This window comes from Neophocaena asiaeorientalis, unplaced genomic scaffold (genome assembly GCF_003031525.2).
Source record: "Neophocaena asiaeorientalis asiaeorientalis breed wild unplaced genomic scaffold, Neophocaena_asiaeorientalis_V1.1 scaffold506, whole genome shotgun sequence".
NCBI classification, from domain to species: domain Eukaryota; kingdom Metazoa; phylum Chordata; class Mammalia; order Artiodactyla; family Phocoenidae; genus Neophocaena; species Neophocaena asiaeorientalis.
The window spans coordinates 63186-90423 of record NW_020174950.1 but is presented as its reverse complement, the minus strand read 5'-3'; the positions used below and the strand labels follow the sequence as shown (position 1 = coordinate 90423).

At 39.6% G+C, this 27238-nt stretch overlaps 1 protein-coding gene across 1 annotated transcript in view; it reads left to right on the top strand.

Annotated features, from left to right (window-relative positions):
• Positions 1 to 102: 102 nt before the first annotated feature.
• Positions 103 to 27238, top strand: part of MAPK6 (mitogen-activated protein kinase 6) — a 34926-nt gene continuing 7790 nt past the window's right edge. The window contains 4 exon segments of the mRNA XM_024761858.1: positions 103 to 374; positions 20322 to 21502; positions 23521 to 23665; positions 25993 to 26157. Of these exon segments, the coding sequence (XP_024617626.1) occupies positions 20948 to 21502; positions 23521 to 23665; positions 25993 to 26157 (865 nt within the window). The 5' untranslated portion in view covers positions 103 to 374; positions 20322 to 20947.

The window sequence follows — 27238 nt, the reverse complement described above, 5'->3', positions numbered from 1 at the left end:
CCTTCCTGGCATGTTGCCTTTCGAAATGCTCCCGCGTCTCCTCCCCCATCCCACTCGGGTGACTCGGCCTCAGCTGACTCCGGCCGGGCAGTCTCCAGTGCACTCGGCAAATTGCGTAGCGCGCCGCTCACCCGGCTCGGCTCAGAGCCCTGAAGTCCTCTGCCTGAGTTGAGTGTGGCCTAAAGGAGGTACAGAAAAAGTCGTCTGAATCGGAATTCCTAATTTCCTCCTACTCTACTACACCCTTGCCTGAGCTGCGTTCTGGACGTGGAGCGGTGGTGGTCTATGAAGGTCCCCAAATGAAAACTTGTTTTGTCAGTTCACTGAAAAGGGGCCTCCTCGCTCCGCTGTGCATTTTTCCCTGACTTGGTGAGGTGCGTTGAAAACTAAGGGCGTTTTGGCCGCCTTTTGTTCCTTGGCTTAGTAAGACTGGTTCAGGTGTTATGTGGGAGCGCCCCGGAGCAGGATATTTTTGATTCCTTTCCTGTTTTATTTTTTCCTTTGCTCGCTCATTGGAAAAGGTCCAGTAAAGGGAAACTGGTGAGGTAGAATTAGAAGCCTACAGCATTTGCAGCAAAATTCATGTTCTTTCCTTCAATGCTAAAAGTGCTCCCCAAAGTCAGTCTGAGTGTTAACTTTTTTACAGGTACAAGATGGTTTGTCAACGGAAACAAAAATTAACAGGGGACAAAATGGAGCGAAAACAGCTTCAGAGTAGTTTTCTGATTGTTTGATTTGTCTAGCCGTGTCTTTTTTTTTTTTTTTTTTTTCGGTACGCGGGCCTCTCACTGTTGTGGCCTCTTCCGTTGCGGGGCACAGGCTCCGGACGCGCAGGCTCAGCGGCCATGGCTCACGGGCCCAGCCGCTTCGCGGCATGTGGGATCTTCCCGGACCGGGGCACGAACCCGTGTCCCCTGCATCGGCAGACGGACTCTCAACCACTGCGCCACCAGGGAAGCCCTAGCCGTGTCATTTAAACTTATGATTGGACACATTCTCTCTAACACTGGGAAACTGAGATGGTCTGACTAGAAGAATGAGTAGTCTGAGCTAGAAGAATGAAGAGACCAAACAGGACTGGGCCCTGAAAGGGAACTGCCTCTAGAGTTTCTTCTTAGCAATGTCAGATATTTATGTTTGAAATATAATTTCTAATTGGGTGGCAGAGACTTTACACTTCTTTAACGGGTCGTTGTTCAAACATGTTTACATGTGCCAAGGAGCGTGGAGTCCTTTTCCATATATGTGTTACATCACTTAATAAGAATTGCCTTGTGAAACTTGGTAAAATTGCTTATTGGTGTCCTAAATTCAGTAATTGCAGTCATCTAGGAAATATGCCAGATTTGAGCAGGATACGTTTTAATCACCTAAGTATTACTGTTCAGAAAAAAACTCTGGGAAATGGAGAATTATTTAGAAAAACCATTATATATCACCATATTTTGCAGTTCATTTATTTGCAAAAGAGGATTAAAAGTGTTTGCTACTTTCTGTGATTAAGAAGGAATCCAGAGAAGATTGAAGATCAGTTAATTTTGCAATAGGAAAAAAGCACATGTTCTAATGACAAATGTTAGTACTGAACGTGTTGCAGCATTTTGCATAAGTTCATTTAAGCATCGTGAGAATTCATAACTGACAAAATAGGAAGGTTTGCTGACTCAGGGTACATTGCTGAAGGGGATGGGGTCGGGTAGGAGGAAGCTTAGAAGTGCTGCAAGTTTTGAGTTGGGTGATGACTCATCCTGCCCACGGACTGCTACGTGGCCTTTTTTTTTACACACTGTATTTTTTTAAATGATAGGCTAAAATGCTCCTGTACACATTATAATTGTGTCTCTCATAGAGGAGCCACAGTTTCTGTAAAAAAGTAATGGCTTCTTAAATTGCATTTTAAAAGGATATCATTTATCCTGCAGGTGGAATTTTGTAATATTTGTTGAGAGGAAAGGTAAAATTAATTGCTGGTCAGTTGCTGCAATTAAATATTTGATACTAGCAGTTCCTTGGTTATTATTGAGAGAGATTTCTTATGGATTATTTACAAAGGACAGATAGTACTTTTATGGTGTGGATAGAAATTAACCTTTTGTTTTCATTGGTAATGTAAAAGTTATCTTTATAATATCTAGAAATTACTGTAGTTTAAATAAGTGTTGTAAAAGCACAGCAGTGTTTAATCAGATAAAGCTCTTAATATGAACATTTCACTCTGATGGAATTATATTTAGTGCTTTCTCCTGATCTACGTGAATTTGCTGTTTTAATAAAGACAACTTAGAATAGGTATTGTTATAGGCACTATTTTTTCATCAGTCTTTTTCTAAGATAAGCTGAATGTACAGCTCCAAATTTAGGACTTACATTGAAATTTGGTAATAAAATAATTTTGACCATTGTAGAAAGCCATTGTTTAGCAGGTTGGCTTAAAGTAACATTGAGGGAAAAAAGAAGATTGAGATAGCAGTTTGTTTTAAAAGTGAGAAAAAAACTCCCCACTCCCAAGTTTTTCTTTGTATATATGATTTATCTTCTCAGTGATGTATTTGAAGGGGTTTGTGGGCAGTAAAGTGTATTAATGAGAATCAGATCTTTGGAGAGATTTTGGAAGAACGTTGTATGATTTATATAGGAGAGCTTTAGTAAAATTTAATTCAAACTTTAAACTGTATTTCCCACTAAAGGAAATCTAAAAATACAAATTTAAAAGTATTATAGATTTTCAAAGCATCCTGTCATTTAGAGGTTGAACATGTATTTCCAGTGTGTGTGTTTTGAGAATATAGGTAATTACCTGTCATGCTTCATTCAGAATTTATAAACAAATGGGGTGTGTTAGCCTATCTCCTTTCTATGAGGTATTGCCTTATGAAACTATGAGCCTCACCACTGCTATCCAGTTCCTTGTTTGCATTGCCTACTCTAGGGCCCGTGTTAAAATAGAAGATGCCTCAAAAGTAAATTCTTTCTGGCATTGTTGGCTTCCCACTGTCAGCTCCTTCAGCCTGTTTTGTGGGCTACTACATTACTCCACTGCCTGCTAGGGGTATGGGGATTTTGGTCGGTTTTATTGCTCAGAGCCCTGACTGAGACTTCATAAAAACAATAATGTAATTGTTACTTCTTTTTCCTGGGAGTTGCTTGTCATGTGGAGGTGATGCATTTAGAAAGGTTTGTCTTATATACATGTCAGCCTTTTAAATCCATTTCTGAAAAGTAGTACCGAGACTGATTGTCTGTAGCAAATCACATTTTCCCATTGATATTCATTTAAATTTGATATTTTTTTAATGGGGAAAAAATGGTATCACAAAAATTGTTTGTTAGAATCCTAGCATTTACTTCAGGGAAGAGACTGCCTCTTCAAGAGTATGAGAAATCTGTGTGCATTTAATTCTATACAACCATAAAACTATAAAATGTTAGTTTTTATGGAGGGGTCATGGGTATTATCTTCCCCCAGGTACATCATTTGACAGCTAAAAAAACTGAGGCCCAGAGAAATCTAAGACCTTGTTACTCACAGGGTGATTTCTGGACAAGCAGTATTAGCAGCACCTGGGAATTTGTTGGAAGTGCAGAATCTCGACCCCATCTCAAGACTTACTGTGTTAGAACCTGCAGTTTAACTAGATTCTCAGGTGATTCAAATGCACATTCATTTCTGGAAGCATTGCTAAGTAACCATACATAAGTTGCTCAGCTGGTTAGTGACTGATTTGGGAAACTCAGGTCTTCTGAGTTGCTCTTTCCTTTGGCCCTCCTGAAAAAAAAGTCAAAAGGAAGACTGAGGATCTAATCACTGTCCAGTAGAACTTTCTGTGATGATAGAAATGTTTTATTCTGTGCTGTCCAATGAGATAACCACTAGCCACATGTGACTGTTGAGCATTTGACAGGTGGCTAGTGCACCTGAGGAACTGAATATTTAATTATATGTAATTTTAATTAATTTATACTTAAATAGCTGCATGAAGTTAGTGGCTACCATATTGGACAGCACAGATTTAGATGATCTTTGCCCACACTAAATTTAAAATAGTCTAAGCTGTAATTTAATAACTGATTAGGCTTTTAACGTATAATTTTCCTCTAAACAGATTTATTTGAAGGAAAAAAATTTAATCTTTCTCCTTGATTCTTGAGAAAAGTATTAGGTAATTATTAAATAGATACGTTATAAAAGCAATTGATAACTTATGAAAATATGCAATTTACTTTAAAACTATGATACGTATGAATTTATGGCATGGTGAGTGTGATCCTAAGATGTACAGTTTGATAAGTTTTGACAAATGTGTCGAGTTGAGAGTTCATATAACATTAAAATATAAAATATTTTTATTACCCCTAAAAAAAAATAACTGATTAGGCGTAATTTAATAATTTCCCTCTTCATTTACAAATTGGAGAGATGGTAGGTTTCTAACTACCTGCTTTTCTAATATGCCCAGATATTATTTTAGTAGTTATTATAAAACAATGCCAATTATCTGATTGATACTCCTGTGTTCAGTAATGTAGACACTCAAAGTTGCAAGAATATGCATTTTCCCATTTGTCTCAATAAAGATATTTTCACTTGGATTTAAAAATATTAAAAATAACCTGTTAAGTAAATATTCCTTAATTATCTTGCAGATAGCATTGAAGGGACAGTTTTGAGTCTGGCCTAGTACCTCCAGGCTTTTTTCCACTTGTTGATAAGCTGCCAGATTGATCTGCCATTTGTTATGTCATTTCCAGGCATAGAAACATTGAGTGGTTCTTAACCTCCCACCTTATGCAGTGGTAAGATTCTAACCCTAGAGTAAGTCAGAGTGGCCTGTGTCCAGATCTTGACATTTACTATATGTGTGATTTCAGTGAACTTGATTTACCTCTCGGAGCAAAAGTGTTCATATTTGTAAAATGTGACTTACAAGGTGTTGGTTCTGAGTAACAGAAGTAGTTGGTTTTAGAAAGTGCCTGTCACTTAATAGATAGTAAATTTGAATTACCTTCCCTTCCCCTTGTGATTAGCTTTTTATTGCCTTCTGTATTTAGTCTTATGTTTAAGATTCCAACCAAACTTAAGGGATATTCTGATTTTAAGTCTTGTTGGTTCCCACCGATTACATGGCTTCCTGCCTTGCTTCATTCATGTTATATCCCTTGTACATTCCTCCACTTGTGCTCTAGATTCCTTCTCTTGACTTATTAAGGACTCATTTCTTGCCTGCATCTTGAATTTTGCCCTTTCTATTGGGCCATCTTTATTGGTATACAGATGTGCTCTAGAGCTATGCTGTCCAATATAGCCACTAGCCACATGTGGCTAATTAAACAAAAATTAATTTTAAAAAATTCAGTTCCTCAGTCATACTAGCTATGTTTCAGTTGCTTGGTAGCCATGTGTAGCTATTGACTCTGTATTGGACAGTGCAGATATAGAATAGAAATCTGTTATAAACCCTCTCCTGATTCCACATTCTTCTCTAGTTACTGCTTCATTTCTCTGATCCTCTTTCAAGCAGATTTTCAAGAACTGTCTTTGTGTGCTGTCTCCACTTTCATTGCTCTTCAACTCCAGACTGGTTTCTATCACCATCTCACCACTGAAAGTACTCTAGTCAAGGTTACCAGTGATATCCACTTACCAATTCTATCTTAAAGGATCTTGCAGCAGCATTCAGAATTATTGACCACAGTTTTCTGCCTATTTGCCTGCTTCTCTTAGTTTATGGGACACATTCCTGTATTCCTCCTGCCTCACACTTTGTCATACTTTTTTTTTTTTTTTTACAGGCTTCTCTCTCCTCTCCTGCCTCTAAGTATTGGCATATCCCAGAGGTTAGTCCTGGACTTTTTTCCCCCCTTCTCTTGATTCTTTCCATAGGAGGTCTCATTCAATTTAGTTTTTTAAATACTATCTATATGTGAATAATTCTCAAGTGTTTGTTTCTGGTTTAGACTTCTCACCTAAATAGACTTAATATGTCCAAAATAGACCTCTTTCTCCCATATTGTTCTCCAAGTCTTCCCCATCTCAGTAATTGTCACCTAGGAGTTATCCTTAAAACCTATTTTTCCCTTTATCCACCATATCTAATCCATCATCACGTTTTCTTGGTCTCCAAAATATGATTTTGATTTCTCCTGTTTTACATCTTCATTTCTACCAGCCTAATCTCAGTCGCCATCATTTCATGTGGCCTACTGAAATAGCTTTTAACTGGTCTCTGCTTTCACTTGACCATCTTCTTCAGTGCATTCTCCTCCTGGTAGCCAGAATCATCTTTTAAAAATGGAGATGAAACAGGGCTTCCCTGGTGGCGCAGTGGTTGAGAGTCCGCCTGCCGATGCAAGGGACATGGGTTTGTGCCCTGGTCCGGGAAGATCCCACATGCCGCGGAGCGGCTGGGCCCGTGAGCCATGGCTGCTGAGCCTGCGCGTCCGGAGCCTGTGTTCTGCAACAGGAGAGGCCACAACAGTGAGAGGCCCGCGTACCGCAAAAACAAAACAAATTAAAAAATATAAAAAAGTAAAAAACTACATTATGGAGTACAGCTCCAAAGTTCTAAGTTGACGATATAAATAACATTATCTGGTACATATTTATCCTACATCATCAGCTTTTATAAAAGCAATTAATGAAAAACATTTGTATTATAAAGGAAGTCACAGCACTGAACATGAGAATAGAATTTTAATAGTTGAGTTTTAAAAGAACTGAATAAACAATAGCAAGCTTAAGAACATAGTATGTGGGAAGCATACTACTCTTACACTAAATCCTCCTAACAACACTGCAAAATGGGTCCTAGGATCTTTAGAGAATTTAAATAATGCATTAAAAATCACACAGCAGTGAGAGCCAGAATTTGAACCTCAGGTTTCAAATCAAAGCCCATGACTGTCTCTCAAATAATAATGTAATTTACTGACAAGTACACTACACATTCCCCCCCAACCCTTTAATAGTGCAGTATATTTCTTATAGACAGAACATTCTTCTGCATAACCAAAATATAATCATCAAAGTCAGGAAATTAACACTGGTATAGTACTACTATCTAGTACTCAGATCCCATTTAAGTTTTTACAATTGTACCAATAATGTAATTGAGAGCTAAAAAAACCCAGTTCAGAATCACATGTTACAATGACTACAATGCAATCTTTAATGTACTTTTTCCCTTTAGAAGTTTAAGGGAGTCAAACAAACATTTTATATCGTGCACAAAAATTTACTGAGCACTTGGCACGTGTCAGGCACTGTTTCCTGGTACAGTGGCGAATAAGACAGTTAAGGTTCTTCTGCTTCCAAAGACTTTACATTCTAATGAGGAAAGATTAACAAGTAAACATAACTTCAGATTTGGCCAAGTGCTATGACTGGGTGACTTGGAAATGGCCATCTAAGGAACTGAAGCCTGAATAGTAAGACACAACCAGTGTTGCTAAGAGATGGGAAAAGAGTGTTCCAAACAGAGGAAAAAGCAAATACAACCTAGAGCAGGACATAACTTGGTATTCTGGAGGAAAAGAAAAGATGCGACACCGTCCTGAGCAAAGGGAGCAGGGACTGATGGCAAACACATGAGGCAGGATTCTGAATTTTATAACTAAGAAAGCTACTGAAGGATTTTAAGCAGACAACTGGCATGGTTTCATCTCCTTTTTTTTTTTTTTTCTCCGGTACGCACCGGAGAATTTTTCTCTTTTGGCCGCACCACATGGCATACGGAATATTAGTCCCAGACCAGGGATCGAACGGGTTCCCCCTGCATTGGGAGCACAGAGTCTTAACCACTGGACTGCCAGGGAAGTCCTTAAATTCTTAAAAACTATATACTTTTAAAGTAGAAGGTAGAGCCCCTCAAAATTATTTCAATTAAAATATTTGGGAAAAAATAATAAAATGTGTATTTATCTTGAGTAACATGGTTAATTTCTATCTTCTTTGGAAGTGTCAGTGAATCTGTGGTATGTATATATGTATGTATGTATGTATGTGTGTATGTATTTATGGCCATGCGTGTGGCACGTGGGATCTTAGTTCCCAGACCAGGGATTGAACCCATGCCCCCTGCCCAACTGCCAGGAAAGTCCCGAATCTGTGGTATTTAAATGTTAATGTATTAGTTTGTATTATTATTGATGTAAAAGTACACAACTGCTTGGCAAAATAAATCATTACTGATAATTGTTGATTTACTTAGTTTTCTTTTTCCTTCCCTTTACTCCCCATTGATGGGGATGTTAGTAAGTATACATAATGGCCAAAAAGGGACAAGGTGTTTAAAGATGACCCATGAGCCTTTCATTATTTATCGCAGTCTGTTTTGAATAATATAAACTACTTCACTGATGCTGCAAACCTTACATTGCATGATTCAGTTTACCCGCTTCTAGCACATTGTGCTCTTATGTTTTACTTCTACATGTGCTATAACTGCTACAGTACATTATTATTTTTGCTCTAAACAATCAGTAGTCTCTTAAAGACATTTAAACATGTGTTTTGTTTTGTTTTAAAGGCTTTTTGTATTTTCCAATTATTTACCCTTTCTGGGGATTTTGTTCCTTTCTGCAGATCTGGGGTTCCATTTGGTGTCATTTTCCTTCACCGTAACCAACTTCTTTTAGCATTTCTTGTAGTGAAAGTCTGTTGGAGACAAGTTCTTTTCCCTTTTGTCTCTTTGAAATGTTTTTATTTCATCATTTTTGAAGTATGTTTTCCTAGATGTAGAATTCTGGGTTGATAGTTTCTTTTGGAACTTGAAAGGTGGTGTTCTGTTGTCTTCTGGCTTTCATTGTTTCTAATGATAAATCAGCCATTGTTTCTATTGTTTTTCCCTAGCGTATACTTTTTCTCTTTTCCATAGTTGCTTTTAAGAGTTGCTCTTCTGCCCTTCCCACCCCCCAGTTTTCAACAGTTTATGATGTGCCTAAGTATGGGTTTCTTTGTATTTTTCCTGCTTGCTGTTCATTGAGCTTCCAGCTTTGTGAGTTGATGTCTTTTATCAGTTTTGGAAAGTTTTTGTCCATTTTCTCATCACATACTTCTGCCCTGTCAGCTTTCTGAACCTTGGGGCTCTCTACTTTTCAGCCTAGCTGCCAGCTCTTTGGATTGCTTGGACATTTTCTTTGCTTTTCAGTACCACCTCAGGTTTTCTTTATTTAACTCATGTTTTTGCCCGTTTTCTAATGAAGAATATCTGCCTTACATTCAGAGTGACTTGGAGGGGTTTATCTCATATTCCTGTCTTAGCCTCCACCTTAAGAGGGCATCTGGGGCTTCCCTGGTGGCGCAGTGGTTGACAGTCCGCCTGCCGATGCAGGGGACACGGGTTCGTGCCCCGATCCGGGAAGATCCCACATGCCGCGGAGCGGCTGGGCCCGTGAGCCATGGCTGCTGAGCCTGCGCGTCTGGAGCCTGTGCTCCGAAACGGGAGAGGCCACAACAGTGAGAGGCCCGCGTACCGCCAAAAAAAAAAAAAAAAAAAAAAAGAGGGCATCTGTCTTGTACACAGTGGAGACCTATATGCTTCATGAGATTTTCTCAGCTTTCCGGCCTTGACTTCAGACTTGTGCCCTTAGTGAGGACCCATGGGGAAGAATTGGCAGGTGGGGCTTGTAACTGGGCTTCCTCTGAATTCTAATCTGTTACCTGAATCCACATTCAGCTAGTAAAATTTGTTTATAAATTTGGCTGGTTTCTTCTTAGTCCTGTTAGTGGAAAATTTCTTGTTTTCTTGCCACTTTGCTAGGAATGAGAATAGCCATGGTCTCTTGTCTTATGAAGAGCTCGACATTTTCTGGAACTTAATTTATTTAGAGTTCTTTGCATCCTTTCTGGTGTTTTTAAAAATTTTTTTGTTTATTTTTGGCTGCATTGGGCCTTTGTTGCTGTGCACGGACTTTCTCTAATTGCGGTGAGCGGGGGCTTGTCATTGTGGTGGCTCCTCTTGTTGCGGAGCATGGGCTCTAGGTGCACGGGCTCCAGTAGTTGTGGCTCGCGGGCTCAGTAGTTGTGGCTCAAGGACTCGAGAGTGCAGGCTTAGTAGTTTGACACACAGGCTTAGTTCCCCGCGTCATGGGGGATCTTTCCGGACCAGGGCTCAAACCCGTGTCCCCTGCATTGGCAGGTGGATTCTTAACCACTGCGCCACCAGGGAAGTCCCCTGATGTTTAAAAACAAAACAAAACAAAAAAACCACAATTTTGTAGCTTATTCAGCTTATCAAGGTTTATAGGATAAGAGTGATGGTGTCTTGCAACTTTCTGCATTCTAATCAGGAGTGGAAATCCTGAGCCTTTCACTAAACTTAAAACATTTTGGAGCTGGAAGAGACCATAGAAATCACGTAGTTTACCTCCATCATTTTCCTGATGAGGAGCTAAGATGTAGAAATCTGAGATGCTTTGATTACAAAACTAATTTAGCCACAGATCCTGGACTAGACTTCAGATCTCTTCATGTTTCTTTGTTTTTGTTTTTAGTATGGGGTTAGTGAAATCAGACAGGAATTTTTCAGCATTGCCAAACCATAGTGTGAATCTGAAAGGAAACTTACATGATTTTTTATTTTGCAAACTTTGTTCAGGTCCGGAGAAAATGAGAAACAAAGGAGGAAAGATATTCCAGAAAAGTTATATGCCATTCTGAATCATTTTTTTAAAATTTGGGGGGGCTTCCCTGGTGGCACAGTGGTTAAGAATCCACCTGCCAATGCAGGGGACACGGGTTCGAGCCCTGGTCCGGAAAGATCCCCCATGACGCGGGGAACTAAGCCTGTGTGCCACAACTACTGAACCCACGTGCTATAACTACTGAAGCCCGCGTGCCTAGAGCCCATGCTCTGCAACAAGAGAAGCCACCGCAATAAGCCCACGGACCACAACCAAGAGTAGCCCCCACTTGCCACAACTAGAGAAAGTCCACGCGCAGCAACAAAGACCCAACACAGCCAAAAATAAATAAATAAAATTAAAAATTAAAAAAAGGATATCTCTAAAAAAAAAATGTTGGGGACTCTCTAAACAAGCATGTGGTTGTCTCCATTTGATGAGGGTCCAGAAATGTTTTGTGTGGTCTTGCACAATGTGGCCTTCTTCAGACCCTCACCAGGGTTAGCTCAAAAGTGACAGCTGTTATATTTGATGTATAGTCTGGAAAGCTGTGGTGCTAGATGCCATAGACCCTACTAGGATGGAGTAAAGAACAGTAAAATCAGAGTAATGTCAGGGTCTTGCATATCTTCATGATACCTACTTGCTATCATATAGGCTAGTAGGACTTTTTATAGAATCCTACTCATCTGGTTATATAGGATGCTATTTCAGTGGCGCAGTCCCTCTCCACTACCTCAGCAAAACAAACCAGGAGCTATAACAAAGCTGAAGTGTTTTTGTTTCTTCAGTCTGAGTGGGTTGAAATCAGTTGCTTTCTTCAGATGTTGGCAGACCTATGTGTTCACCATAGGGTGAGGCTCTTGGGGGAATGCATGGAAAGGAAAGTACCATATTTAGGAGTCATCACTGATGTTCCCACTTGGTAGGTCAGAGTGTGATCAGATTTTGAAAAATTGAGGGTAGAGCTTGTCCAAAACTTTCTACTATCAAGTAGAATATGTTATTTACATTAATTCATTCAGTAGTTTTTAAGGTGCTTACTAAGTACCAGGAGCTATGATCAGAAAATGTCAGTAAAGCTACTTAGTTCCAAACCTTTTATTTTATTTTATTTTATTATTATTTTATTTATTGGTACTCGGGCCTCTCACTGCTGTGGCCTCTCCCGTTGTGGAGCACAGGCTCCGGACGCGCAGGCTCAGCGGCCATGGCTCACAGGCCCAGCTGCTCCGTGGCATGTGGGATCTTCCTGGACCGGGGCACGAACCCGTGTCCCCTGCATCGGCAGGCGACTCTCAACCACTGCGCCACCAGGGAAGCCCCAAACCTTTTATTTTAAAATACAGCTACAACAAAGGGGAAGGGAGTGGTGCCCTAGAAAATGAAGATTATAGGATTTGAAGATGAGAGATTAGATGAGATTGGGGGTGGATGGCCAAAGACAAAGGAAGGAAAATGCTATTAGAAAAGAGAAGAGAGCAAGAAGGCCTAGTGGGACAGGGAGGAATGTACTACAGTGGAGTCTGTTGTTACTGTGATGCTCTAGGAGTGAATATGTGCTCCATGAGGTTTTTTTGTTTTGTTTTGTTTTGTTTTTTGACCCCTTCTGTACCTTAATGCCTAAAAGAATGCCTGGCATTTGGTAAGCACTAAAGGTTTTGTTGAATAAAAATGTGGTGGATGGGGCTTCCCTGGTGGCACAGTGGTTGAGAGTCCGCCTGCCGATGCAGGGGACACGGGTTCATGCCCCGGTCCAGGAAGATCCCACATGCTGCCGTGGAGCGGCTGGGCCCGTGAGCCATGGCCGCCGGGCCTGCGCGGCTGGAGCCTGTGCTCCGCAACGGGAGAGGCCACAACAGTGAGAGGCCCGCGTACCGCAAAAAAAAAAATGTAGTGGATGGATGGAAGAATTGAAGCTGTTTTAGTGAAAGCTGTTCAAAACAATCTAGGTTCTCTCTGCTTCTGTTCCATGTTGGGATTGCATTTCCCTACTGCCTTTAAGTAGGTGGGACAGTGTGACCTGCTTTGGTCAATAAAATGTGAGTAGAAGTGAAGTGTATCATTTTTAGATGAAGGTTTAGGCACCAGTAAGATATTCCTTCTTCTTTCCCTCTGGCACATTGAGTGGCAATGACAGAGATGGTAGCTACTTCAAGAGTTTAGATAACAGCTATGTTGGTCTTGTTGCATGAGCTGGACTTAAAAGTTAAAGTCACTGAGATTTTAGGGTTATTGGTTACTGTAACACTGCATAACCTATCTTGACTACTACTACAGAAATTTATATTCATTTTTGTTTGGTTGGAGTCCTCAGATTTCCAAAGGTACTTGAAGAAGGAGGTTGCCTACTTGTCTCCTACTTGTTTATTTGCCTCAAGTGTTTCCTTACCATTAGGAGAGGAGTCTTAGAAATGAGGGCTTAGGCAGGAGGAGGATAGGAGAGGGATGAAGAGTTATTACAGTAATTTAAAATTTTCCAGCCATAAATTTCTAGAAGGGATCATGTTTGTTTAATGTTAGGTTTATAGTAATTTCAATCACATTTCCACCATTCTGGGCATCCCACCATAATAAGTGGGAGCAAAAACTAGTGAAGTAAAAGACTTATGTGGTGCTTTCATAAATCATAGACTTTTAGAATTGGAAGGGTCTTTAGAGAGATTCTTTGACTTGTTTATCTGGTCTGTGAAGTTCAGATATTCCAATATAGGTACTTAGAGTAAATTAAATAGCACCTAGAAATGAACATCAAAGTAAACAATGACATTTATTTTATAATGGCCTTTTAAATGGCTGAAGTGTCCCTAATGTTAGTGTTATTTAGGCAAAGTTTCAGACAATTTAAAAACAGAAGTTAGGAGTAGAAGAGGAGTTTTTTAAAAAACTGGATATTTTATTAGAAGCTATGTAATCATCCATCTTTGAGAGTTCTTCTGTGTAGCTTACAGTAGTTACTGATAGCAGGCAAAGCCTGTTAGTCTTCAGGGCTCAAGTGTTAAGGTCCTCCTTCCCACACCAGCCAGGTTCCTAAGATGATTCACTGACACTGGTTTGCACTTTGGACCTCCTCTAGGTCTAAATCCTGAGAGGGATCGCTGGTAACTCTGAGGGCTACCCTACATTAGGAGTGAGGGCTTTGTCAAGAATGTATATAAGCAAGCAGTTAAGCTGTACCCTTTGGCCTTCTCTGCCCTAGAAACTTAGTATCTTCGATGAGAGCTTGTGAACATGATCTTAGGGAAGGGTGAATTTGCTGTAACAACACCTCTCTGTGCCAGGGTTAGGAGACAGTCCTAGGTGAATGTAAGTAGAACTCAACCTTTCCCTTCTCTCCAAAAGCAGCTGGGTTTTGGCTGAGGAGATGTGAGGCTGGCTGAATGCCAGTTAACTCAAATTACTCACTTCACTCTGGAAAAGAGCTAAATAGGCAAGAGCTCGGGGGGTGGGGTGGGGTGGGGTGTTTGAGTGAGTATGATCAGGCCAGATGACCCAAGTCAGCATTTAACCTCAGAAGCAGCAGAATAGAAGGTGGAAGAGAAAACCAGACAAATAACCTTTATGTTTAAGGCTCTCACCTCAAACTTTGTACTTTGTGACACTGACCAAGTTGTTCCTGGATAAGAAAGGAAAGAAAATCCAATTTCTGTAGAATGTGGAGATGGGGCAGAGTGAAGTTATTCTACTGTCTTTTCTTTCTTTTGCATTTTATAACTTTACTTCATACACTTAGGCTTGACTTAGAGTACATGCATTTCTCTTGGTGTAGGGGTAGGCTAACTGACCGAAAGCAGGAGACAATTTCAGGAAGAAAGGAGAGCTTGAGGCAACAGTTGTGGCTAATGCAGCTTCAGGAAACTGCATGTAAATGTTGGAAACTGGTACCCAGCCTGGGCTACATAGAGAGCTTTTACTTCCATGTTATGGTGAATCACTGAAAGAAAACCAAAGAGCCAGTTACATCGTTATAAATCATTCTTTGTACTTCATTTTATTTAGCAAATTGTTAAAAACAAAACAACATTGATTCAGCTAATTAAAACTTAACCAGTGATCTCTCTCCAAGCAATAAACACAGTGTCAGCCCTGACGTTGGTAGGAACGGGTAATATTTGGAGGCAGAAATTGCAAAGGTGGTGGGAAGTGTCATTTTTAAGTTACTGTCCTGTCATAGTTTTTTCCCTTTCCTCCCTTGAAGTGTGTGGAAAGTGCAAAAGGAATATAGAATCACAGATCCTTCCAGAGTCTAAGCCTTGAACGTTGCTTTTATGGGGTTAAACGTGAAAGATGGTGGAGAAAATGGTATAAATGAGACATTTCTAGAGGCTGGTGATGTGGATGGAGAATGCTCTGATGAGTAATCTGCTGATCCAGTTGAGTTGCATGTGCATGCCCATGGAACTCCCTGATGGATATGAAAGATGGAGGTGATTGGAGAGATCATGATTTGGAATATAACTGCCATGAGGGTCAAGGTGATAAGGAAGAAGCTGTTTTCATGGTCACTAAGGAGGAGCATGGGAGACCTCTGGCTTTTTAGGGCTTCCAGAGGCATAAATCCTGACCTCTAATTAGGTCACATCTCCCAGTGTCTAGGCTCTCATACCATCCTGTACCATCTGGTACCATTTTTCCCTTCTGCATTCTCTTTTTTCATCTTGTTAGTTTATTGTTTGTCTCCAGCCATACCATAAACTCTATGAGGGCAGGGCCCAAGCCTATTTTTACTTACCATTTTATCCCCAGTGCTTAGTATATTGACAAGTACATAACATAGTTAGCAAATGCTTGCTGAACAGAGTGGGACTGAATTGGAAACATTTACTGGATCTACTTTATCATGCAGAGGTATAACATTACCTCCAACTTACTGTTTAAGGTGAGCTTATTCTTCAAGCTCCTGGATGAAAAGGTGCTAAATAAATAGCTTTTGGTCTAATAGATACTGAAGGACTTCAAAGAGTACTACTCAAAGACAGTGAGGCAACTCACTGGGCAAGCACTATTGTAAATAATGGGATATTCTCCTTTACCCCCCCCCCAATTTTTTATTGGTACAGTCCTCACTGTCTAGTGGAATTACAGTTTTGTTGATAAATATTACCTTGTTTCTTTAGATTGGTCTCATTTCTATAAAGTCTGCTTACGGCTTTCAATATAGTCATCATCTGAATCTATAATGAGAACTCTGCAGTTCTCAGCGTAGGTAAAACTCCTGCCTTCCCCTAGATGAATTTTTACCCACTCTTTACCCCTATAAATGCTGACCAGTCATTGAGATTTCTGAAGAGGCATTCTCATCCTTCCACTTGTTTCTGCTCTGTAGTGCTTCTTGGTCTCACTGAAATTGAAAGGGGGCAGTTGTTGTTGGAGGTCTTGAGCAGAGATCTCTCATAATCTGAGTAAAGATGTCTCTCTCATAATCTGGCTGCAATTCCTACTGTCGTGCTCTTGGATGATAGTGGTGTTTTCTTTTCGTGGTGGGGGGGCACGTCGGGTCTTCGTTGAGGAACGTGAGATCTTTGTTGAGGCATGCGGGATCTCTTCGTTCCGGTGCTTGGGTTTCTCTCTAGTTGTGGTGTGCGGGTTTTCTCTCTCTAGTGGCGCTTGGGTTTTCTCTCTCTAGTTGTGGTGTGCGGGTTTTCTCTCTCTAGTTGTGGTATACGGGCTCCAGAGTGCGGGGGCTCTGTAGGTTGCAACGCGTGGGCTCTCTTGTTGAGGCTCGCAGGCTTAGTTGTCCCAGGGCATGCAGGATCTTAGTTCCCCAATCAGGGATCGAACCCGTGCCCCCTGCATTGGAAGGTGGATTCTTTACCATAGGACTACCAGGGAAGTCCCAGTGGTGTTTTTAGCAAAGCCTTATTTCTGCTTGCCCATGATTGCTGTATTAGTAAACTAGAAGCTTAAGAGAGTACCTAGAGGTTTTACTGTTCTTACGTCAAGTCTGTTAAACTGACACAAAAATGTACATTTATCTAAAACTTGACTGAGCTTTAAGGAATTGTCTACGTTGGGCAAGAAGGTGTGAACAAACATTCTATTTCACATGGAGACTAGAAATGTAAATTTCAGAAACAGTGGGCAGCCTTTGAAAAATACTTTTTTTAATGAAGTTATTTCTTTTATTTTTTTTTTAAGAATCATTGTTATTTTATTTATTTATTTAGGCTGCACTGGGTCTTAGTTGTGGCACGCAGGATCTTTTAGTTGCCACATGCAGATTCATAGTAGCGGCATGCATGCAGGATCTAGTTCCCCGACCAGGGATTGAATCCCGGCCCCCTTCATTGGGATCATGGAGTCTTACCCACTGGACCACTGGGGAAGTCCTGACAAATACTGATTTTTTCCTAAGATATTTGGTAGGGAACAGGAAGAATCAAGATGTATACAAATAGAAAAAATTGGAGTGGGGGGAGGCACACAATATTAATTAAAGCCCTTTAAAAATCTGAAGTATTTTTTTATTTAAAAGTTTATTTGTAAACCTTAATTTAACTTTTAAATGTTTTACTACAAATAGACTGATAAGCTACAGAATTTTTAGGAGTCCGCGGAGTCTGTGTTTATTTTTTTATTTCTGAGAAGCAGACAAAATACTTGCATACAGAAGAAACCATCTCTGTCATAGTGAAACAAAGAAAGCTATTATGCTATTAATGTCTTTCACAATATTAAGTAGACGTAAGAAACACTCATATTTATTAAAATAACTCAGAGATAGTAAATAATCAGTTTTTATTAAATAAGCTTTTGCCATTAGGATCATTTATCTACTTAGTCTCTGAGTTATTAGTATCATCAGTTTCTCTTTCACACATTATTTTTAATGTTTGTGGATTTCTCAGAATTGAAGCATTTGCTCAGATTGAGGCAAATGCTGTTACCTTATTTTATTTTTCAGAATCTTGTGTTTCCACAAGTATATAGGAATGTGAATGAAGCAGGCAGAAAATAAAGGCAGATTCCTCTGTTGTACGAAAGCTTCACCACTGTGAAATAGCTGATGTGTTTGGGTCCTAGCAGTTCTTAGGCCACACCTGAAGGTGATTGTAAGTTGTTACATGTTCAGGTTCGGAATGGACTGCTTTATTTCATACAATGATAAATTTTCTCCTGGCCTTTAAACGATTAGCTCTTTGAACAAAGGACTATTACAGCTGTCCTATTTCCAATCTCTTCAGACCCATTCAGAAAATAGCACTGTATATGCCCCTATACCAGCTTTAAGATCAAAAGTCAGCAACAGGAAGCCACGGCTTCCCTGGTGGCACAGTGGTTAAGAATCCACCTGCCAATGCAGGGGACACGGGTTCGAGCCCTGGTCTGGGAAGATCCCACATGCCGTGGAGCACCTAAGCCAGTGTGCCACAACTCCTGAGCCTGCTCTCTAGAGCCCGCGAGCCACAACTACTGAGCCCATGCACCTAGAGCCCGTGCTCCACAACAAAAGAAGCCACCACAATGAGAAGCCCGTGCGCAACGAAGACCCAACACAGCTAAAAATTTAAAAAAAAAATTTTTTTTTAAGCAAGAGGAAGCCTTTCCATTTAAGGGTTAGTTAGGCTGTATTACATGCTCATAGGCATGTACATGTAAATGAGCTACGACATTGGCCTCCTAGTTGCTTCTGGGACATGAGACACTCACCTTAGTGGCTTTCCAGTCCTAGTCCCTCTGTCTACAACAATTTCTCCCACATAGCCTCCCTAAGGCATACCCACTTCCTTACTTCCTCCTTTAGAGCTTTGCTCCAATAACACTTTATCAGAGAGGCATTTCCTAACTACCCTCCCTGTCCTCTTTCTCTGTTTTATTTTTCCACAACTTATTGCCATCTAATATCTGTGTTTTACATTTTTGTCTGCCTGTATTCCCCCACTATAATGTGAGCTCTTCATTTACATACCACCTAACTGTAACATTCTAATAATTTGTCACACTTCAGTTTTTTTTTGAGAACTAACACATTAAAGATACAGTTGAAGAGTGCTGTGTAATCCTACCCTGATTCTTATCCCTTCCTTCATTCCTCAAGGTAATCATTATTATGAATTTGTTATTTATCAATCTTATGTTTTTTATACTTTTGCTACATCTGTATGCACCCTAAAAGCATCATTTTGTACTTGATATAACTGGTTTCAGCATGCACATTTCTCTCTGCATTTGCTTTTTAAATTTAGTGTGGGGCTTCCCTGGTGGCGCAGTGGTAGAGAGTCCGCCTGCCGATGCAAGGGACACGGGTTCGTGCCCCGGTCCGGGAAGATCCCACATGCCGCAGAGCGGCTGGGCCGGTGAGCCATGGCCCCTGAGCCTGCGCGTCCGGAGCCTGTGCTCCGCAGCGGGCGGGGCCGCAACAGTGAGAAGCCCGCGTACAGAAAAAAAAAAAATTTAGTGTGTATTTGGTGATTTCAACCATCTCTATTCATTTGTTACTATTATATAGTAGTTCACTATATGAGTATAACTCATTTATTCTCTTATTGTTGAAAGTTTAGGCTTTTCTTGATATTTTGCCCTTACAAAGAAAATGAACATTTGCATGTTCATTTGCAAGCATTTCTCTAGGGACCTGTCCGTGAAGAAAAATTACCAAGTCATAGGTATGATCCTTATTTATTTGCTTATGCCACATTGCTCTTTGATGGTCTTACTGATTTAAACTCTCACCAATATTGTATGAAAGTTCCTGTTTTTCCACATTGCTCTCCAGACTTGATATTAACAGCTGACTCTTAAAAATGTTTTTCAATCTGAAATGTTATCTTCATGAAGTAATTTTTCTGATTACCAGTGAAGTTAAGCATCATTTCATGGGTTTTATTCATAGGTTTATTCACTGTTTAAGTTCACTCCTATGTAAATTTAAGAACATGCTCGGCAAATTTCTTATTTGTACTGCTACACTTTTGTTCATTAGATATTATTAGGCAGAGTAAATAAGTAAACATGTTCTTTTTTTTTTTTTTTGCGGTGTGTGGGTGTCTCACTGCTGTGGCCTCTTCCGTTGCGGAGCACAGGCTCCAGACATGCAGGCTCAGCGGCCATGGCTCACGGGCCCAGCCGCTCTGCGGCATGTGGGATCTTCCCGGACCGTGGCACGAACCCGTGTCCCCTGCATTGGCAGGCGGACTCGCAACCACTGCACCACCAGGGAAGCCCAGTAAACATGTTCTTTAACGAACTAACACATTGCAGGCTATTACCTGTATATTTTTAGAAAAATGTTACTAATGCTTTACCCCTCAAAAATTCTAGAGAATTCTTTAAAAATATTCTGAGCCTTCCTTTGCTCATCGACATTTAAGAAATTATACAAGCTAATGACCTAAATAATATAAAGAATCTAGTATGGTGGGATCTGGAGTCTGAGCCAACACATGTGAATTGCTTACAACATGGATAGCTGTTTTTGATTGAGGGTCATCTTTCCATTTAGTGACTATAAATACGTATGTTTAATGTATCAGCAGTAGCCTATAGCTAAATGCCCAATTGTGTCATTTTATAGAGTTGAATAAAAGAGCATTTCCTGGGCTTCCATGGTGGTCCAGTGGTTAAGACACCTCGCTTACACTGCAGGGGGTATGGGTTTGATCCCTGGTTGGGGAAGTTCCACCTGTCACAAGGTGCAGCCAAAAAAAAAAAAGCATTTCTTACAGTGGTGACTCGTTTCCTTCTTTTTTCTCATCCCCCAGGTTGTATCAGAGTAAGATGGACGGTAGCTTTGATTGTGATTGTGGTGAGCTGGAGCCACCTGATCACTAACAAAAGACATCTTCTGTTAACCAACAGTCACCAGGGCTTCCTGTTGAAATATACAGCAACAAAGGAAGAAAAGAAGCAAAACGGAAATAGTGCTTACCAGCACCTTAGAATGATTCTGCTCAGGACCTGTCCAACACTGAATGTATCTGCACTGTGAGGAGAATGTTCATAGAAGCCTGTTGTGTGCATATTTATTCACATTTTTGTTAAATGTTAAATCCTTCAGCACAGTAAATCTGAGTGCATAGTATGTCATTTCATTCCGTTTGAGTTTCTTGAGTGTTTTCTTTAAATGTCTGCAGAGTTGCTGCCCCTTTCTTGAACTATGAGTACTGCAATCTTTTTAATTCTCAGTATGAGTAGAGCTTTTTGAGCTTTAAATCTAAGGGGAACTCAACAGGCCTGGTTGGCATATGCAATGAAACCATCTTGCTGTGGAAGCAAAATTATTTTTTTTCTACCTTTTTGAAAGATCTTTCCTTTTGATGCCAGCTTTCTTCCTTATTTACACAAGTTCAACAATACGAAAGGAAAAGGCAATAGTAAGGGTTTCAGAATGGCAGAGAAATTTGAAAGTCTCATGAACATTCATGGTTTTGATCTGGGCTCTAGGTATATGGACTTAAAACCATTGGGTTGTGGAGGCAATGGCTTGGTTTTTTCTGCTGTAGACAATGACTGTGACAAAAGAGTAGCCATCAAGAAAATTGTCCTTACTGATCCCCAGAGTGTTAAACATGCTCTGCGTGAAATCAAAATTATTAGAAGACTTGACCATGATAACATTGTGAAGGTGTTTGAAATTCTTGGTCCTAGTGGAAGCCAGTTAACAGATGATGTGGGCTCTCTTACTGAACTGAACAGTGTTTACATTGTTCAGGAGTACATGGAGACAGACTTGGCTAATGTGCTGGAGCAGGGCCCATTACTGGAAGAGCATGCCAGGCTTTTCATGTATCAGCTGCTACGTGGGCTCAAATATATTCACTCAGCAAACGTACTGCACAGAGATCTCAAACCAGCTAATCTTTTCATTAATACTGAAGACTTGGTGCTGAAGATAGGCGACTTCGGTCTTGCACGGATCATGGATCCTCATTATTCCCATAAGGTACGTGGAAAGTCAGCTGAGACAGACCTTTAAACTGATATACACCATCAGATATAAGTGCTTATGTTTCCTTTGTGTATTGTGGCAGAAATTTTAGTTAATTGTATTAAACTTTACATAGTACCTTTTTTCCATTCACAGTCTCCCTGTGTTTGAAATGAAGGTGGAGTAGAATCCTGATTAAATACAAATTCTTAAAAGTGTATGGTTATTTATTATATTGATTTATATATTTATATTTATTATATAACTGAAATTCTCCCTTATTTAAAAGTAGGATATATCCTTATGTGTTTAGGGCAGAAGGTGGTCCTATCTGAAGGTAATAGGGGTTGCTATTTCAACATTTATGCCTTTTTTTGGTCCATTCGAGTATACTATTCTGTTTTGCCTTGTTTAGTAAACTTAGTTTAGTTTGAAATTGAAATTCGCATAAAGTAGACAATAAGAATAGCCAGAAGGATTCATAGTAACTTTGCCTTAAATAAAAGCTTGCTTTAATTTTCTGAGCCAAACTCTGGTCTTTTAGTTTTCAAATGAAATCATATGTGGGATCCTGATGTTCAAAATGTAAAAATGGAGCTGCTTTGGTTATAAAGCATCCCTGGGAGGCCTGCTTCCTTGGCTTCCCATAGCACATGTTTCAGACAAATCTTTTCATTTTCATGTATCATCTCACACTGAGTATAACTTAATTAAAAAAAAAAAAACTTTAACATAGAAATTACCAAAATGAAATGGATGACCACATCCTCTGTATGGATAACAGTAAAGTATTGTAGATGGAACACTGAACTAGAAGTTACACTATCTAAAATCGAGTTACTTTCTACATCCAACTAAGCTATATGACCTTAAGCAGATTCTTTAATCTGTGTTAATATCTACCTTCACATTTTCTCAGTGTTGTTTTGAAGATGAAATAGGGCAATATATGTGTAACTGTTTTTGTCAAACAATTCATAAATGTAAAGTAGTAAAATTGATTAGGAATGGGGTATGCAGTAAAGCCAGGCCTGCTGGATTGTCAGTAAGGAGATTGGCAATGCATTTTTACTTTATTTATTTTTAAAATTAATTAATTTATTTTTGGCTGCGTTGGGTCTTCGTTGCTGTGCACAGGCTTCCTCTAGTTGCAACAAGCGGAAGCTACTCGTTGTGGTTTGTGGGCTTCTCATTGTGGTGGCTTCTTTTGTTGCGGAGCGTGGGTTCTAGGTGCGCAGGCTTCAGTAGTTGTGGCACGAGGGCTCAGTAGTTGTGGTGCATGGGCTTAGTTGCTCTGCAGCATGTGGGATCTTCCCAGACCAGGGCTTGAACATGTGTCCCCAGCATTGGCAGGAGGATTCTTAACCACTGCGCCACCAGGGAAGCCCCAGCAATGCATTTTTAAATAGCACCTCTGGTGCTCTTTCCTGCCTTTCTCTCATTGATTTAAACATACCTGCTCCTTCATTAACTTGAGACTTGAAATGAAAAATAGCTCCTCCTCTGAAACCTGTTTTGAATATGTGGCCTAGAGTTAACACTAAAATTCTTTTTTTTTTTTTTTTTTTTTTTTTTTTTTGCGGTACGCGGGCCTCTCACTGTTGTGGCCGCTCCCGTTGCGGAGCACAGGCTCCGGACGCGCAGGCTCTGCGGCCATGGCTCACGGGCCCAGCCGCTCCGCGGCATGTGGGATCTTCCTGGACTGGGGCACGAACCCGCGTCCCCTGCATCGACAGGCAGACTCTCAACCACTGCGCCACCAGGGAAGCCCTACCACTAAATTCTTATAGTATACTTTGGTTAGCAGACTTCTCGTGAACATAATTTTATAGATGGTATATTACAGGGGGAGTTTAACCTCCATTCAGGCTCACAAGTGCAAGAGACTTGAAAATAGGCATAGAGATCAACAGTATTGTTTTAGGATTTTACAATTACAGTTTGTTTTTAGATTAAGGATTCTTTAGTGAATCATGTTTTTTATGTACTGTTATTCAGCTAAAGTAAAAAGTATATTTTTGTTTCTTTTTCAGGGTCATCTTTCTGAAGGGTTGGTTACTAAATGGTACAGATCTCCACGTCTTTTACTTTCTCCTAATAATTATACGAAAGCGATTGACATGTGGGCTGCAGGCTGCATCTTTGCTGAAATGCTGACTGGTAAAACCCTCTTTGCAGGTTAGAAATTTTAAAATACAGGGGAAAAAATTATCCCAGAGAGAAATAATTTTGCATATATCTATGAAGCAAGACTTATGTAAGATTTAAAACAATTTATTGTAGTGTAGAATATTAAAATGAAAAGATAAAATGGTTTTAATATCTAAAAAATTGAGAAAACTTACATATTCACTGAATCGTTCACTCAAATTTAGTCAGAATTCTAGTGTTCTTTAGCATATAGCTTCTTAAACATAATTTCATATTTTGTAGATCCATAGTATTTGTTAGGTTATTTGTATTAAATGATACCTGAGTTGCCTGATTCTGTCAGTGTTTGTCACTTCCTGGTAAAATTTTTTAGCAGTTGTTGAAAATTCAGTAATTCTTTCTGTGTCCCCTGTCAACCCTGTTGCTTGATTTGCCATATCCTGTTGCCTGACTGCTGTGATATTTCAGAAACAATCAATTTTTGCAGAGTTTGGTGCTATGAAGGAGTCTAAAAAAGTGTGTGAGAGAGTTTTTAGTTAAGGTGGATTAAAAAAAAAACCTCTAAATAACGTAATTTTCGATCTTAAACCCTTTAAACATTTAATTAAAGAGAATTTTAACAAGAACTCAAACAAGTGAAATGATTTGAAAGATTCAGTGATAGTTCCCTTCTAAAGCCTCTTCGGTAGGTTTGTGAACCATCCAGTAAAAGCGACGTGAGGGAGATCTAAGTGTTGATTAGTATAGGCCTCAATATATTAACAGAGCAATAAAGGCAAGGACTAAGCATTCATTGGAAATCTGTGTATTTTTAACCTATGGTAAGTGTCCTAGCCTTATTTTTCGGTCTTACTCAGTATCTCCACTTGGATGTCTAATGGCATCTTAAATTTAACCTATCCAAAACTGACTTCCTGATATTTCTCCCTCATACTTTCTCTTTCTGCTCTCTTCCTCATCTTAGTAAACCAGACCCACTTCTTAGTTGCTCAGGCCAAAATCTTGGCATCATCTTTCACTTCTCTCAGCACAGATCTTGCAGGCTCTTCCTTTAAAATATGTCCTGAATCTAACTGCTTGTTAGTATCTCTATCGCTACCCACCTCCTGCCAGTTCAGTAAACCATTATGCCTCTCCTGGTCTAATGCGTGACCTCCTAACTGGCTTTCCTGCTTTAACCTTTGCTGTCTGTGGTCTAGTTACCACATAGCAGTGTAGTAGTTCTCTGAAAACATCGCTCATGTCATTTCTATGTTCAAAACTCTATAACGGCTTCTTATCAAATTCAGGATAAAGTAAACTCTTTTGTTCTGGTACCACTGACCTCATCTCCTATCACTTCCCCCCGAGCCACTCTACTTCAGCTACACTTGCCTAACTGTTGTTTCTTGGACATCCCAAGCCCACTGTCTCCTGTAGGCCTTTGGGCCTTTTCTCATCTTCCTGGAACTCCTTTCCTCCATATGAATGTATGGTGTGTTCCCTGACTTCCTGAATTTTCAGCTTCTCAGTGAGGCCTTCCTTGGTCATCCTTGGTTGTTAATATAAATTAACCCTACCCCCCAACAGTGCTCCTGTCCCCCTTAGCTTACTCTATTTTTCTTCATAGCATTTGTCACCGTTTGATGTGAATGTTTACAGAGTTATTATCTGTCTTCCTCCATTAGATTGTGAGCTTCATGAAAGCAGGAACTTGCTCAGTTTTGTTTCATAGATGTATTCTAAAGTGCCTTGCTCATAGTAGGCACTCAAGAAAAATGTTGAATGAATTTCTAGAAATAAGTGGAAAAGCAAATGAATGTTTTTTAAAAAATTTTAGTTGCCCATTTAGCCTGAAGTGTTTCCCCTTTTATTTCTTTAATAGTGGTCCTGAAATGTTAACTGAGCCTAATATATAACTATAAAACTTTTTGTTTCACAAATCTAGTCCAGGCCTCTGTTTTATTGAGAGTGAAATTAAGTCATCACCATGTTAAGTATTCTCAGAGTTACAGTGAGTTAATTAGTGGTACAGTTAGGACTAGATTCTAGGTCTTTAAATCTCAATTCATTGCTTTTTTCACTACTTTATGGTACCTTAATATGAGGCCAGACTTCAAGTCAATTTCTTATGGAAACAAAGCAGCTAAAACTAAACATATCAGTGAGCAGTAATTGAAATAGATACGCTTTTTGAGCAGGTTGAAGATGATATTCAATGCAGTGAAATCTGCTGATTAATATTCAGTTAAAACCATTTTCCCCCCAGTGTTCATTACAATATTTAAGTTACTTTCCTATGGCTTTAGAATGTTTATTGCCAATAAGTAAAGAGTGTGTTTATTCCTGTTGTATTTTGTGTTTTTTGATCTCAGGTGCACATGAACTTGAACAGATGCAGCTGATTTTAGAATCTATTCCTGTCGTACATGAGGAAGATCGTCAGGAGCTTCTCAGCGTTATTCCAGTTTACATTAGAAATGACATGACTGAGCCACACAAACCTTTAACTCAGCTGCTTCCGGGAATTAGTCGAGAAGGTATTGTGACTGAAGAGTAGGCATCATGTAATGGTGTGTTTGTGTGTAAGCAGGATTTGTGTAGGGAAGCTTTAGCTTTTTATCCTTATGTAGCATTCTCGCAAATAGTCTTTAGACGCTTTAAGGTATACCTAAAACTTCAGCACTGGCTTTCCCTTTTTTGGCCTGGCACTTAGGCTGGGATCTATTTCTTTGCTCTGAATAATTTTCTAGATTCCAGAAAGTAACCCCTCTCTCCTGGTTCTAACTCCATCTACTTTTCCAGCTTACACCTCTGATTGTCTGCGCTAGGTGAACATATTAATCACTGACTCTCACTAAACTGGAATGGGGTTCTGTGAGGGTTATATGGTACATAAGTGTGGGTGTGAATATAAATGTGATTTAGATATGAAAGAGGGAATTGAGTCAGGGAAAGCAAACGTTTCAGAGCAAGGAAGAGAAGGAGGAAAGATCAAAACTCCATGTGAGCAAACTTCCTACATAAAAGTTGGCAGATCACTGTTAGTAATATTAGGTGCTAAATGTGAGAGTTTGTGCAGACTTGAAAGTAGTAGGAACTTGGGGAGAATCAAAACTGTTGACCACTAAAGTAATTAATTTCATATCTCAAAATAAGACATATCTTTAGGGTTTGTTGATATAAATAAGATACAAAAGTCTAACTCCTGTAATAGTTATCTGTAATAAGATAACATTCTTTAAAAGAAGAGCATTAGACATGAAAAACATCTTTTGTAAAAGTTGATTGTGTCTCATATCTTTAAGAATTATCATACTGTATTTAGCTACATCAATGCCAGGATTGTAATAGTTCTTTCATGAATCATAAAGATAGGACTATATAGTTTCCTAAACATCTTAAGGTTTTCTCACGTTCTGTTCATGATCATCAGAGGGAAAAAGCAAATAAGATTAAGTACGTGTGAATTAACACATTAAGACTACTAGGAACCCTGTTCCCACTAGTGTCGTTAGATGAATACCCAATCTTAAATTTCCCTCCATTCTTACCTTTCATCCTCCCTTTCTCTATAGTTTACCACTTAATTTCTTTTTTTTTAATGGATCTTTATTGGAG